General features: G+C 32.5%; 1 protein-coding gene across 14 annotated transcripts in view; it reads right to left on the reverse strand.

Moving 5' to 3' along the window:
• The window catches only part of Kif21a (kinesin family member 21A), a 145,660-nt gene that overhangs the window by 17,391 nt on the left and 112,283 nt on the right, over positions 1-15,986 (reverse strand). For 4 of the 14 annotated variants that reach the window (XM_046435963.2, XM_046435968.2, XM_046435966.2 and 1 more), the window contains 8 exons: positions 13,794-14,008; positions 11,261-11,368; positions 9,753-9,881; positions 7,694-7,732; positions 7,017-7,028; positions 3,391-3,527; positions 1,593-1,773; positions 148-312 (listed from right to left, as the gene is read on the reverse strand). In XM_046435963.2, coding sequence (XP_046291919.1) covers positions 148-312; positions 1,593-1,773; positions 3,391-3,527; positions 7,017-7,028; positions 7,694-7,732; positions 9,753-9,881; positions 11,261-11,368; positions 13,794-14,008 — 986 coding nt within the window. The remainder of the gene's footprint in view (positions 1-147; positions 313-1,592; positions 1,774-3,390; positions 3,528-7,016; positions 7,029-7,693; positions 7,733-9,752; positions 9,882-11,260; positions 11,369-13,793; positions 14,009-15,986) is intronic. The other 10 variants (XM_046435967.2, XM_046435969.2, XM_046435976.2 and 7 more) reach the window with 5 other exon arrangements.

Genomic DNA, 15,986 nt, shown 5'->3' on the forward strand with positions numbered 1-15,986 from the left:
ATAAAAAAAAATGTATTATTTTACATTGTCTTAGGATATAAAATTAGATTTCACAAGTATAGTATTATTAATGTGTGAGGTTGCATGTGCCATATGCAAGAAGTGTGGTTTTGTTCGTTTGTTCGTTTATTTGTTTTTTAATTCTACCTTTTAAGATCCCACATTCTGACAGCATTTCCAGAAGCTGCATAGAGGAATGTGCCAGATGGATTTAGTGCAATTTGATTGATCTGGTTCTCCCCAGAAGGAATAGCCACTGTCCGGCTGGTACTTGCAGAACAAGCATCTCCAAGGGTAACTTGACCTGACGACCTTAACACACACAAAAAAAACCAAAGATAGTCATGTTTCCAGACATGAGTTTGGCTTACAATTTCTTGAATTCCTAAGGAAATGGCTGTGGGCAAAGAGAACAAGGTGCTTTTGTCACTGTATGCATGATGCCTAACAGAGCACCCCTCACAGTTTTGGTACAAATAAATTAATGTTTAGTGAGTAGTGAGTAAATGAATGAATGAAACAGGAGGACATGGTTTACAACTTTCACTTTAATGCCCATTATAACACTAGACAGTCTAAGTCCTGAGATAGGGATGACTATAAAATCATTCAGAAAAGACAAATGACATAATGCATAAAAATAATTCATTTGTCTGCAGGTTCCAGAAGTTGTCTGTGAACTAGTCTTACCAAATTTCTTTTGTGTGTAAAAGTTGCCATTTTGGATTAAAGGCACTGGGATCTTTTTAATTATTTGAGTTTTGCTTACTTTAATTCAATCATATATAGAGTATATGTGCTAAAAAATCAAAATTTGTTTCTATCTCTCCAGATAATTTCTAGATATTAATTTTTTTTTAATTTTGAAACATTTTCTCAGCTAAATGCTAAATTAAGTTATAAACAATCTTTTCAAATATGAGTTTAGTGATTCAACTGTATTGGTAAGTTTTTAGCTTAAGAAATAGTGTTATTTTTCTATAAAACTTTCCTCAAGAGACTTGTATTCAGCACATAAAATAATTAGTAGTTCTCAAATTATAAATTAGCACCTAAAAGTTAATAAAATCTACTTACAAACTAGTAAAAATTAACCTTTCCAATGCTCCCTTCTCCTTTAAGCAATTGCAGAGGTAGCCTTAGTTTTAATTATGTAAAATAGTTCAATCTTAGGGCAAAATATCATTATCCAACACAAACTGCAGTTATAAAATTTGTACTAAAACCAAAGTATGGGTGAGCTCATTTTCCAAGGATTAATATTTATTTGAAGTGAGTAATATAAATTATTCAATTTCATCAAGTAGTAAATAGTATGAAATGTAATTTCTTACTATTTGGAAGGGAAAAAACATGAAATATGTATTTGGTTATAAATAAATATTTTATCCTTTCCTGTTTAAAACCAGGATCTTATATTTTGTCAATCTATTTTCCCCTTATTTATATGTACTTTAATTATGAAAACTTTAAATTTCTCTGAGGAGTTGATAGATATATACAATTAAAATGCATTCATAGCCTTAAATTTTCTTGTCTTTTGTAAAAAAGAAAATAACTACTGCCCCTTAAGCTATTTTTAAGTTACTTACGTCAGTGTTCGGATGCACTTTGCTGAATCTCTGATATCCCACACCTTAATATAAGATGTTGACACAGTGAAGACCAAACTGGTATAATTACAGTATTTTACAGATACAACGTTGTTGGGATGACCCCCAAGTGACATTATCTCTTGCCCAGTGACCAGATTCCATACTTTACAAGTACGATCTAAAACAAATAAAAAGAGGAAATACTGTTAATATGAACTACTTTAGGTTCTCTTAACAATAAAAATTATTTAAACAATTTCTCTTCTACAAGAAGAAGATGGGAAAGGAAATCTAATTATTCAATTAAACTGCAACAGGCATCCTAACTTCAATGTTAACCTTCTGTAGCAGTTTTATAGCAAGGTAGGTACAATAGATCAGATCAGAGTTTGGAACGTCCTGTTGTATGCATTACATGGTATTAAAAATATTTATGTAAAAATTTTAAATACCCATATTTAAATATTTTTAAATAGTCATAAGCACAATCTGAGTTGAGCTTCAGATTGCCCCTGAATTTAAAATTGCCATCTCCAACCAATATCTTCAAATCATACTGCTTTCTTTACTCTTACTGATCTTTCATATGCACATACCTTTCTTTTCCAGGCACTAGTGGATTTTATTTTTATTTTGACCCCAAAACATAATCCCAGAACTATTCCCCCTTGTTTTGCTGACATATTGAATATATAATTATCCTGGAGAGTTAAATTTAAGTCATCAGAAAAGTGTGATACTTTCACATAACAGATTTTTTAACTGTAAAATTTCTTGCCATTATTTTCAATTCCTAAGTTCTAGCTAGATCCATATGCTTCCCTTATAGACAATGAACAATAATGTCTGCATGTTAAACTGAATCATGGAATGTCTCTAAATGCTAAGGAACTCTTACTGGCCCACCACACTCCTTGCACATGCTTCCTTTTTATCTCCCCTTTCTCACTGTCCACCACTTTTCTTATTTATATTCTACTTTCAACACTAAATTGGGACTAGGTTGCCAAACACAGCCCACTTCAACTGCTATGTCTGTGCTAATGTTGCCTTGTAATCTTAATTATCCTTCCTTCTATGCCAATATCCAAAGCATCCTATACATTTCATCCTAAATGCTTCTGGTCAAAGCCTTCCTTGGTTCTCATACCTAGGCATAATCTCCCCTTTCCTGAAACCCCAAAACATGGTCTGTAAGAGCATTTATAGCTAATGTCTAGTTGCTTGGAATTATACCAAATGGGTCAAGAGTGCAGGATGAGAGAGGAGTAGACCAGGTTTCTAATCCTGTTTTTTTTTTTTCCACTTTCTAGCTATATTTACACAGGAAAATAATTTAATCTCTTGAATCCTGAATTTCTTCATCTATAACATGAAGATATAATATGTATCCATTCAGGTGGCGAGAAATAAATGAGATATATTTATATAGTGGCTCACAGCCTCTGATAATATAGCTAGTATTCAAGAAATGATAGTTGCTATTGTCTTATTTCTTTTACCCCACTAGATATTTTAATGGCCTTTTATAAATGTGTATATTAACCTGCATTACAAAACCCAGAACCACCCAAACAATGAAGGGAGATGCATTCTCTCACCACCGGATTCCCAAACATCAACAGAGGTGTTATTCCTTCCCAATTATGCAATGGTTTTATATTTTATGTATTTGATGGTTGAACAGGATTGTCAGACCTTACTAGTCTGAAACATTTCGATATTTTTAGAGCCTGTTAAAAACTAAACCATTAAAAAAAACTATTAAATATCCACACTAAATAACTACTAGCACCTTTTGATCCAGTGAAGAGGAGATCATCAGTAGAATCCACACAGAGCACAGCTTTTGTATGCCCTTCAGCTATGTGAATACACTGAAGTGGAGATGCTCTGATTCCTTTCGAAGCAGGAAATGGGTTGATTATGCCCCTGAGTTTGGGGAAAAAACATACAAAGATTCACTTCAAGAGCTCTATCTCATGAGACTAAGTTATTTTTCCTTATTTTAAGAAGTCTTTATAAGGAATTAGTAATAAAATCTAGACTGCTTCCTTGCTTGTTTATAAGCAAAAAAATGAGGTGGAGAGGGGGGATAATACTAGTACTAATAGCAACTAATCAGGCTTCTGCTAGCAGCTGTGTTCTGCAAACAGCAAAGCCCATGATATATCTGGATTTTCTCATTAACAATTTCATCTCTGCAAAGTTTAAGGAAGCAATACTGGGAGCTGTTTGAGTGTATTTAGTTGTGACAAATAAGGAAGACTTAGAAATGAAGAATAACTCAAAGACGTGACTCAAGGTCATGTGGGAGAGTAATTCTAGGTCAAAAGGAGCATGCTGAAGAAAGAATAATACACAGTATGTCACCTTACATTAAGAAAGAAGTTTTCAAACAAAAACTGAGGAAAAAAGAGGAATGTCTGCATGAACAGAAATTGAAGGGAGGAGAATTCAAAAGATCAGAAAATTATGTAAGAAAATAATTCTAATAAGCTCAACACTTTTAAAATGAGAATTGTAAATAACAGTGAAGCTTTTTAGGGAGTTTCTCATAAGTTTAATATTTCTGGAGTTTCTCCTTTATGCCACTGGCTAAGCACTATGGAAATAAAAAGATTTATCAAAACACTTTTCCTATCTTAAAGAAGTTAAGCTAATCTGAGAATAAACTAAGATGTGATAAATCTATCAAATACTTAGCTCAGAGCAAGAAGAAAAATTGATAAAATATGTTCATTTAAAGCAGATGGTATAATATTAGGACAAATACAGATATAAAGAAAAACTTTAATTTCCATGTTCCTGAAAGAGAAAAATCTTCCAAGAGGTATAGAACAAAAGTGATTAAAAAGCAATGTAAGCCGAATACAAGAGAAAAACTGACAATGCAGATGTACTCAAAGAGTTCAGATATTTATGTTTTTAAATTACTATGTCATAAGGTTTTGAAATTATATGCCTTTGTGGAGGGAAAATCATTGTCAGTGTGCTTAGAAATCCCAAAGATTGATAAAGAAAACAAAACATATACACTTGATTATCCAAAAGAAGGTGGGAAAACAGGTTTCAGATACTATACATCGGTGAAATTTCTTGAAGAGTCTCACAAATGAAAATAGAAAATGAACCATTATATAAACACTTAAAAATAAATGTTCATCAATAAAAGAGAACATGAGCTCACAAATCTCCTGGGGGGAAATTCTTTGTAGGGTTAATAGGTGGCACACCAAGTCAGTGTCATATTTATTATGTATGTGGACTCCAAATAAAGCCATTTATCCAGGCTTTTAAGCAATATCCCTGGTGACAAGGTAATCGTGGAACTGAACTACTAAGGTAGTTCCAAGGACTGAAGAGTCACACTAAAGAGTCAATCTCAGAGATCTTTGGTACCTCATCAATCTTTCCCTAGCCATAAAGACAGAAATGGCTTATTAAATTGATATATTAAAAAGCTGGGAGCTGCGGTTGGGCTCAGTGGTAGAGTGCTTGCCTCACACACATGTGAGGTACTGGGTTCAGTCCTCAGCACCACATAAAAACAAATAAAGACATATAAAAAGAAACAGAGCAACAATGCATTGCTATGCCTAATTGTGTTAATAATGCCTGAGCCAAAATAAAACTCATTTTTTAAAAAGGCGATTAGTATATTTTATTGATTGGAAAAAAATCACTGAAAGAATTCATTTTTTTATGAACCTCCTTAGCAATAAAATAATCACTATATAAAATGTAAGCATAAAATTTAAGTCAAAGATAGAATAGAATGATATAAGTAGGAAAGACAATCATAGTAACTTAGGTTTAAACACCTAAATGGTTATATTTGTTGAATAAAAGATCAAAGAATTAACAATATGTGGTTCTCCTACCAACACTATCAATGATTCATTCAACAGAAGTAACTATTTCAGAAGAATGTAAGAGACCTAAGGTATTTCACCTAGGCCACATTTAGAATGAGGTTTAGTCTTAGATGCCACATTTTAAGAAGAACATGAAAAAAAATGGGACTTTTCCAAAACAATAGAAGTACAAGAAAGACTTTATTACTTACAGAACGGGTGACGAAACTAGAACTATTAAACTAATAAAGAACATTTACTGAAGAGAGGATACAGTGGCACTGCAGAAAGACTAAACAGCAGCCACATACATATAAAAGTATTAAATTAAATTTGGTATAACTTAAGAGAGCTGATGAAAGACTAATGAGTAGAGATGTAAAGGAGATGAATTTGAGATGAGCTAAAAAAATACCTTATTTTTTAAGGACTAGCTATAATGATTTCAAAAGTGAAAAGACTGTCTTATCACTGGAAATACTACCAAGAAATGTCATCTCTGGGCATGTATTTTATGAAATCCAATGCAATTACTTGAATACATATGTCAGTTTCAGATTCTTGAAATTAATGCTCAGTAAATGTTTGTAATCTGACAATTTAAAGAGATTAAACCTGAAATGGGAGTGAAGTTTCCTCAAGAGTCTAAATCTGCTATTATGAAATCTTGCTGATGTCAAGTTCATAGCTACAAGCTGAAGCCATCAAACTGCAAATACTGAGAAGGTATAATTATAATGAAGAGTAGGCTACTACTGTTGCTTCTCAAACAGCAAAGACTCATGAATATAAATCAAAAGATGATTATAAAGAAAAATTTATAGCATATTACCAACTTTATCCCCTAATGATATAACATCCAATAGAAATCTGTCACATCAAAGATCATACTGGGAAAGTACTCTAAATATTTGCCTCCTGGAAAGAAGGATGTCTCTTTTTCATTCTTAAGTATTTTAATATCATTGACTATTTAGTCTTCTAAAGAAAATTAATCCTGATATTACTAATTAATAACAGCACTTTATTAATTAGAAACTTTAATATTCTCAAATATTCAGAATATTAGGGTTAATAACATATATATATATATATATATCCCTAAAACAAATACAATAGAAAAGCTCTGTGCAGTGGCTCGTGCCTGTAATCTCAGCTAATCAGGAGGATGAGGCAGGAGGATCACAAGTTCAAGGTGAAACTCGGCAACTTAGTGAGACCCTGTCTAAAGATAAAACTAAAAAGGACTGGAGATGTGGCTCAGTGGTAAAGTGCCCCTAAATTCAATCCTCAGTAACACAAAGAAACAAACAAAAAGATAATAGAAAACAATACAGGCACTGGAAGAATATATCCACAGTATTTCTATTAGAATTAATCCATTCAAATTCTTAATATGAAAAATAAACATTAAAGTAATTCATTAAGTTAAGGTTAAATATTGCAAGTTTGTTCACGACACCTGATCTGAAGGGGAAAGGAAGCATTTATTTTTGTTCTATTCAAATCTGTAAAGTCTTATAATACTGTGGAATATTGATTTCCTCTCCCTTCCCCTGCCTACCTTTTGGAGGATCTGTTGATGATCAGCAAAATGGCAATAAAACAAGGGATACAAGTGGAACAAGGGAAGAGACAAAAGGACAAGTGGGGAGAGGAAATGAGAGAAAGAATTAAGACCTCCCAAAATCCATAACATGAAAAAATTCAAGTTATTTTAGAAACTACATCTATCAGTAAGGAAAAAAAAATTTTTCAATAAAACCTCCTTTAGTTTCAAGTTTTTGTTCTTAATTTTTGGCATGATAGTATGTTTTTTCCACCTAGTATTCCTTTATCCTGTGACCTTTTTGTTTAAATTTGCTAAACCAATAAGAAAAAATATTTGATCCATCCCACACACTGGGAAGCATTAGAACTAATCACTGAGGAGCAAACCTTCTTGACAATAATAACCATAAAGCTTTATTTCTTTTAAAAAACATTTCTACTACAGACATAAAACACACAAAAAAATACCACAACTTTTTAAGCTATCATATAAAAAGAGCTGGCCACTACTTTAAGGTATCATTGCAAAAAAAATACATTAAAAGTAATACATCTAAAAATATTAGTGCATTTACATGGTTTACAACAAGTCATGCATGCAACAAAAATGAGACTTGCTTAGGATTTCTAGGAAGGCATTTTAGAACATCAGTGAAATGCCAGAATGTAGGAAAGACAGAAAGAAAGTACCTGTGTACCTCCGACAGAGAGGAGTCACTTTCATCAGACCTATAGTGAAAGAGTTAGAATTATGAGCAGAAAGAATACGGATGTCAACAGTTAAAGACATTGACACTGGACTGAAAATCAACAGCACAAATAACAGACAAATGCTTCCTTTGGTGGCCTGCTCTTCTATTTGTCTGGATATCAGCAAGTTTAAAATACAGATAAGTCAGGCAAGAAACCTGACTCATGTTTTCTACCAACACTTAGGCAGGGAAGAAACTTTCTATTAATGATCCACAGAATCTATCCTCACTTCTAAAATTTAGGCCCAAGACAGGAATAATAACAAGTACGTGAATTAGGTTACTTCCAGGTTTATTCCATTTAACATGATTAGTACTTACAAAAATTTTTTCCATTTCAGTAGATTTAGACTCTTATGTGGAAGTTTCACAAATGCACTGTATGTTTCCATAAAAATTAAGTCAAAATTCTAATAATCCTTGGTTTTAACTCACCTCAAAAACACTGAGTTCCTTTGAGCAAGGAGACTCTCTAATAATTAGGGGACTTTAGTGGAATTTTAGAATTAGGCAAGCCACTACTGAAGGTCCTACCCAGAAGCCTTCAAGACTAGAGGTGAGTTCAGTCTTTATGAAAATCTAATATATTGTATAAGAGACTTTGGGACAACAAAGACAGGGGAGTGCTGGTGTGGAATGTGGTCAGATACAGCCTGTGGGATGCACATCTCACCCGGGAAGTGAAATGCTCTCAAAAAGAGCCCTGGGGAGAATGAGATGAAAGGTAGGAGTTTCTGAAATGCAAAAAGGATCAGTTATCCTAAGTTTTAGCTAACGGAATTATTTATAGTTCATACAATATTTAGTAAAAAATATAAAACTATGATTAGATTATCAAGGTCATCAAGACTGACAGAAAAATTTGTAACTCCTGTGAATGCATGGCAGATAAAATTTAGCAATTCTTCACCTAACTAGTGAAAACTGACTTCCCAAAGATTCCCAATGTTCTGTTTTCCTCAATAACTGAGAGAAATGATTTAACAATATTTTTTAAGTGTTGCTTAATAACACATAACATATTTACCTCTCTAGACTCTTTCTCATTTAAAGGACATGTCATTTACTGGTTTAACTATATAAAATATAATAATGAATACATAAAATTAAATATATCCATAAATTAAGCAGATTAAAATTTTACTCAAAATGATGGATTGTTTAAGTATATAGAGCCATTTTAGCATAATATAAACATGCCATAAAGATCTTAAATGACATCCTATATCTTTCAGAGACCTGTGATATGCAGAGGGATAACAGCATAGAAGGATAAATGTCAAGCACATACAGTCACAATGCTGTTATTCAAAATCCAAGCCGACAAGTCAGAGTTAATAAATGCCTCACAGCAATATTGTTAGTACTGAATTCTTGCAAGAGATTATGATTCAGTGTAGGGATACTTTCTCTTATCTAATTTAATGAAAGTAACATTTTCCACATCCTCTCCTTCCCCACAACCTCCTTCCAGTCCTCCTCCCCTACCTCCTCCAAGGTTCTCTTTTATCCAAGAAAACAAGTACTGAAGTTTTGTGGTGAATTTGTCTAGAATCACCAAATGATAGTAACAGGTTACACATATAAGAATGGTTTTTCAAGTTGTTGTATCTACCAAAGGTAAAAATCATGCCTATTTTCCATTCAGGAGACCAGGATTGGAAGCTTTTGTGGGCACAAAGAAGCTGAAGAATCCCAAGAAATTTAAACTTCAAATAGTCTCAGAGGTTTTTCATTTCTAATTTACTTGCAAAAGAAAAGGCAAGATAGTGTCAAAGTATAGCAATGCAAATCTACAACAGGGAATAATGTTCAGCAGGAAAATAAATTTCTCTCATTTAGATTATATGGTTCTTTCCCATTGGAAAAAATACATGTAATATGGCAAAAGTTCACAAGTCAGACACCATCTCCCACACAGAGATGTTTTTGCAGACTGTACTGAAAGATTCAAAAACTTGTATAAATAGTTGGGGCTCTTTTCCATAATGACTTACTTATCCTGCTGAACTGAGGTGTTTCCCTGAGAAACAGTAAGACGATTAAAGACATTCAGTTCATTACGGGGCCGGCTTGGTGGGGAAGAAGGAGGTGAGAGACTAGCTTCTGAAGTTCCAGAATCTGAGCTACAAGAAAAAAGAACATTAAACAGATGGCTTTAATTGGTTATGATTTGTTAGGAAAGTTATAGGAAACATGCGGTGTTTTTTTTAAAGCTTTTCATTAGAAAATTCCTTCTTTTCTTCCTCTCCTTCACTTTTTTTTTTTTTTTGTAAAATAAAATGCATACTGAACAATTTAATTAAAATTTTTAAAAAAATTGTTACATGGGTTTTGTTACATGGACCACAAGGTGGCACTAATGAAAAGTTCTGCCTGCTGAAATCTGAAGTCCATATCCATAAAGCAAGCCAAATTTAAAATCATCTGATTTTAGAGTTGAGACAAATTGCTCACTTTATAGATAAGAAAACAGAGAGCTAGGGAACAATTTGCCTAGTTAGATGTTTCATTTGTTTATTTCAAAATTGCTTATTAACTCCAATTCCCCATTTTCCAAATATTCTTGAGACATTTGATTCAATAGAATCAGGCAAATTGCAACTTTAAAAATATAGGAAGTTAGGATGATAAGAAGGAGAATTTCTATGACATTCAAGTCAGCTATATCAGTGTCAAAATAGAGAGTGTTTCTTAGCGCAAGGGAGAGGGGGTACTATAAGATTGTCTACTTAGATATAGAAAATGCATGAACACTTCTTTTCACATTTATTTTTATGATAAAGAAATTAAGAAAATGTATTTTATTAATATTTTAGTGTAGACTGGCATTGAGGCTCTCCCTCAACAACATGTCTGAGAGCTATCTGTCACACACAGAAAGTTAGATCATTTGAGGAAGGTGTGGCAAGATAACCCTGGCTCTAATCCACTCAATTAATGCATGATATGGTGTTGCAATTTATAAATGCCCAGTTAAGTGCGTCATTAGATTGTATCATATAGTACTAAGTAAACTAAGCCTTCAAAAAACAAACAAACTAAACAAATGAGGATAATTCAATTTAAACATGAGAAAACAGCAAGATAATGGCACAAATAACACACCCTGTGATTAATACTAGTTTTTTACCAGCCACTCTAAAGAGGTAGTCAAGGTCTGTTTTATCAAATGATAGTCAAAATAATTTTAAATTTTTCTAGAACACTATTTGAAATATACATTTAATATGCCTCAGCCCACATGCATAAGAACTCTTTCAATGATAATACAAAAGTAACTGAAAAATCAGTTAGTGGACATGAAAGGGAATAAGTGCTAAGTATATGAACAGTTAAGTGGGCCAAAAAGTCACACAAGCTGACTTGATTGTCTTGATTGGTCAAATCGATCATAACCACAGAGCCAACCTAAATCTAGAAAATAAACACAGTACTGTCCTTCAGAATCTGGTTCAGCAGATGTATTGTACAGTCTTCTACATAAAATGCATTAATCACTTACTGTTTTTGTTCCTTGGACTTTGATTTTTCTGCTTTTTCATATGCCTTTCTCCGTGTTACAGGGGAAGGCTCTGGTAATTTCTTTTCTGACAGAGATGACTGTCTAGAACTAAAATAGGAAAAGATTCTTTAACTATCTTCTGTTATTTTAAATATATATATATAATAATAATTTTAAATATATATAATAATTATTTATTATATATAATAAAAATATATAATATATAATAATTTATTATATATAATAATTATTTTAAATATATATAAATATATAATAATAATTTTAGATTGATTGGTAGACAATCTAAAATTTTTAATAGATTATTACTTGAACACGAAAAACTAAACTAGAATAGGAAAATATTACATGAGTTATTTTTGATTGATGGAAGTTTCACAACTAGAAATTTTGAATTGGTAATCTTATTAAATATGTTCAAACCTATTATCATTACATGTCAACATCAACACTATACTGCTAAATAACTATAATAAACATTTTAAGTGTAAATGCTAAAGTTTTATTGTCAATTACTTCAGCTGAAGGAAAATTATGTTTATAAAAGTTTTGTAAGAACAAGAATAATAGACTATCAGAATATGAGAAACAATGAGATTTAATAAATTAATATTTAGTCACAAAACAGTAATTCAGATAGACACAAAAATAATGACAATGATTTTACCAAACTAGTAATTAGGTATTAATTAGTAGCTATGTATATTTTAGTAATAAAAAATCCTTCTCATAAGTTTTAAATGTTGAATGATTGCCATATAATTAAAAATTCAGGATTATGACTTTTATGCATGGTAGTAATGATTTTTATGTATGGTGACAAAAATTTATTCTTGGCTAGTTATATTAATAAGAAAAAATAAATAAACTAAGAATTTTCAGACCCCCAGAATGGGCTTACATGATTCCTATTTAAAAGTGATAAGTAAATATATTAAACTTTATATGTCTTGACTTTTCAAATCATTTTAGAAATTCTGTGTCATGTAAATCAAAAGGATTATAAAATAATTATTTTACTTCATGAAAGAATGTCATGCAGGAATGGCTTACAAGAGTTACTACACCAAGTAACTGGCAATTCTAAAATTTGTAAAGAATTTCAGATTTACACATATAAATTTCTGAATTTATGAAAACTTAAATCATATGAAGATAGAGTTCAAAATATATTTTCTACTATCTGTCTTAAAGGGTACATTTTTAAAATGAAAAACAAAAAAAAGTCAAAAGAAGGTATTACCTGAATCTGGATTCCAGGCCACAGATTTAATCTTGATGTTCCAAAACTCTCTACTCAACTGACAGACTAAATGATGAACACATGCAAGCCCTAAAACTTGTGCTTAGTTCTATATCACTACCTTCACCAAAAACATTTCTTCTATTCTCTTCTTACCACAAATGCATTGAAGCCATAACTATACTGGTTAGCAGTATTCAACAGTTAATTACATTAGCCACCTCAAGCACATGCAAGAAAGTTCTGTCATCACTAAAATTAATTTTGGAACTAAAAGCACATGGGATTACTAAGTGGATGATAATGGAAATATCTTCATCAAATGAAGAATCTTATTGGAAACATATATTCAATGGTGGAAAGTTTGTGATTTTGTTTTATTTGCAGTCATACAGTATGTACCATTTTTGTGAGGGCAATATTCCTCAGTGCAGAGGTGGGTATTCCATAAACTGCTTTCTAGATTGTATGTGAGGATTATTTTGAAAATATTATTTAAAATCTTTACAAGTGAATGATCTAATTTTAATATAACTACCATAACATATACACAAGGTACATCCACATACTAACCTGTGTAGGGAAATATTTCTTTGTTCTCAAACTATTAATGAAAATATTCTGAGCAAAAAGACTTGTTTTGAGTAGAAAACTTTATTCCTAATATCATAGACAAGAGAGAGAATATTTTTCTTCAAATGTTTAATAACTCCAATAAAAATAACTTGTGCATACACTCATCCAAGAAATGAAATGTGCTTCAAGGTAAAGAATTAGAAAAGCTAAAAATGTAGTAAGTTTGCAATTCATATTTCTTTTTTTTTCTTTAAAATGGTCAGCAAAGATTTACCACCCTGACCAGGCTTGAAGAACTAGGAGATAGGTAATTCAGAGAAAATGTGGGTCTTTAAGTTTTTGTTTATATATATTGGGTTCAAAGGTATAACTTTATCCCACTTTAGGTGTTTATATGTGAACTTTGTCTATAATTCATGACTTGACCTTTGTTAAAACTGTAACCCCTAAAATGACCCTACAGCTTAGTGATAAGGCAAAGCAATTCCACAAAGAACATCTCATCTTAAATTATTTGACCATAAAAAGATCAGGGGAAACAATACCTAACAGAAATGACTTTGAAGATCAAAGATCTTGTTTATACAAGATTTTAAAAATAGAAATAGAAATAAGAAATTAGCAACATGCATATTAAAAAAAATAAATAAATAAAAGCTAGAAGAAAAGAAGTTAGTGTAGCTGGGCCAAACTTACATGCTGCCTATCTTAGAAGGTAAGCCAGATGGGGGAAGAAGCTCTTTATCCCTAGCAGAAGTACCACTGGTCTCTGTATTCATTCCAATCTCTTGCCCTTCTGCAACAGGTGTAAGAGGGCCAGGCAAGGAGGCATCTCCTGCACTAGTGTCTGAAGCTAGTTCACTGCTATCTGCATACAGCAATTCCATCTGAGTGGTGGTTCTCCTTCGGGCCTAGTTAGAGAATGGAAGGAAAAGCAATCAGGAGCAAACTTCTGCACAGAACTTGATTAGAGAACAGAGATTTATATTAGTTTGAAATAGGCAAAAACATTTAGCCTGTATTTCCCTGGCAAGGGTGTCAAACAAAGCAAGTGAAATAAGTGACAAGCAGAGCTCTAGCCAGATAAGCTCTATGGAAGCCACAATAATTGCCTACATGTGCATTGTGCTTATGTGCAAGGCATAATTCTAAGTATATTGTCAAATTAACACATAGATGATAGGTCATGTCATCATCCCTATTCACAAATGAAGAAACTAAGATACAAAGAGACTAAATAATTTTCCCAGGGCCATGCAGATAGTAAGTGGCAAAGGCCAGACAATCTGCCTCCATTTATCACAAGTGGCTAGCTTCCTCAATATAAATTGGAAAGAGAAAGGAAGGAAGGAAATGGTGGGGAAGAAAGGAAGGAATAAATTAAGACAGAAGATAATTAATTTTAGGGATGCTCAACTAAATTCTCATTTTTCTCATACTTAAAAGATTTCTTAAATATACATTTTTAATATTTGTTTTCAATTTTTCTGACCCTTCTCTTCTTTCTAATGCCATAAATCTATGTTTCATCTGTCTACTGGCTAATTCAATACCAGTCAGCACTAGCTTTAAGCAGCTTGGTGAAGTAGGTAAGTCATTTTCCTAGAATTCAGACTCGCTATAAGCATTCCTTTCCTTACTTTTTTTTTTTTTTTTTTTTTTGGTGGGGGAGTACCAGGGATTGAACTCAGGGGCACTCAACCACTGGACAGCCCTATTTTACATTTTATTTAGAGACAGTCTCACTGAGTCGCTTAGCGCCTCAATATTGCTGAGGCTGGTTTTGAACTTACAATCCTCCTGTCTCAGCCTCCTGAGCTATTGGGATTACAGGCATGAGCTACCAAGCCCAGGCCTTTCCTTACTTTTAAAAACCAAATAAACAGGGTTACCACTCAGAGTTGGTTTTGATATCCCTGAGATATTAACAGATAAACAAAAGGTCTACCAGATTTTATAACTCCAGAGGATAGGTACTTGTACCCCTGCACTTAGCACAGTGGTATAGACTTACATGATCGACTTTATTTTTTCAATGAGTGAAAAAAAATTATAGGATACCATTTTAGTATTTTGCAATTCAAAAGAAGTAGCAGGGAGCACTTGAGAAATGTTTAGAAAAGAGAAAGCCCTGCAGCCCTGATTTACACTCAATTCTCTCCACAACCAGGGACCCAGGGAAGATAGGAATCTTTGGGGGGTAATTTCCAACCACAGTGGTTCTTTCTGGAGAGAACCTTTAGGCTATCACTTCACATCTCTCTCTGACAACTCACAAGGACATAAGGAATGAGGCTTCCCCAGGACCTAAAAGTTACTTTATGAGATTCTCTTTCCTACTTAGAAATGGATCCAAGTCATATTGAGAATGTTTGCTTTGAGTTTTGGTAACCTGGTTGGTCAGTTTAATAAAACACAAACCATATGTCATCAAGTCAGTAGCTCAAGAAGCTACAGGAGTTTGGAGACATATTTTCATTAGTTTTTCTCAGTATTTTAAAAATAAGGAAATTCTTCATGAAAATCCATATTTAGGATTTCTTTTGAGAAAATAGGATCTGGTAAAATTAGTTCCATATTCCCAGATGGCAAAAATAAGCAAGATTTTATGGTGACTATCTTCTTTATGTAGGCAATTACAATGAACCCCTGGAACACACTATTTTACAACCTACCAATTATTCATTTACACTACCTGATTAACAATAGTTGGCCTTAAATCTATGCATTTGCATAGTATTATTCTTCCAGGTTGTGATTCTATGCATTTGTTCAACAAATACTTAAACACTATAAGAATTTTTTGTTTTCAAATGCCTTGAGATCATTAGTTAATTCATTTAGTATCAAATACAACCATTCACAATCTGAAATGTATCATGGTTTCTT

This window comes from Marmota monax, unplaced genomic scaffold, assembly GCF_021218885.2.
Source record: "Marmota monax isolate L192 unplaced genomic scaffold, Marmota_monax_Labrador192_F-V1.1 WCK01_AAM20220418_F8-fsc00012, whole genome shotgun sequence".
Lineage (NCBI taxonomy): Eukaryota > Metazoa > Chordata > Mammalia > Rodentia > Sciuridae > Marmota > Marmota monax.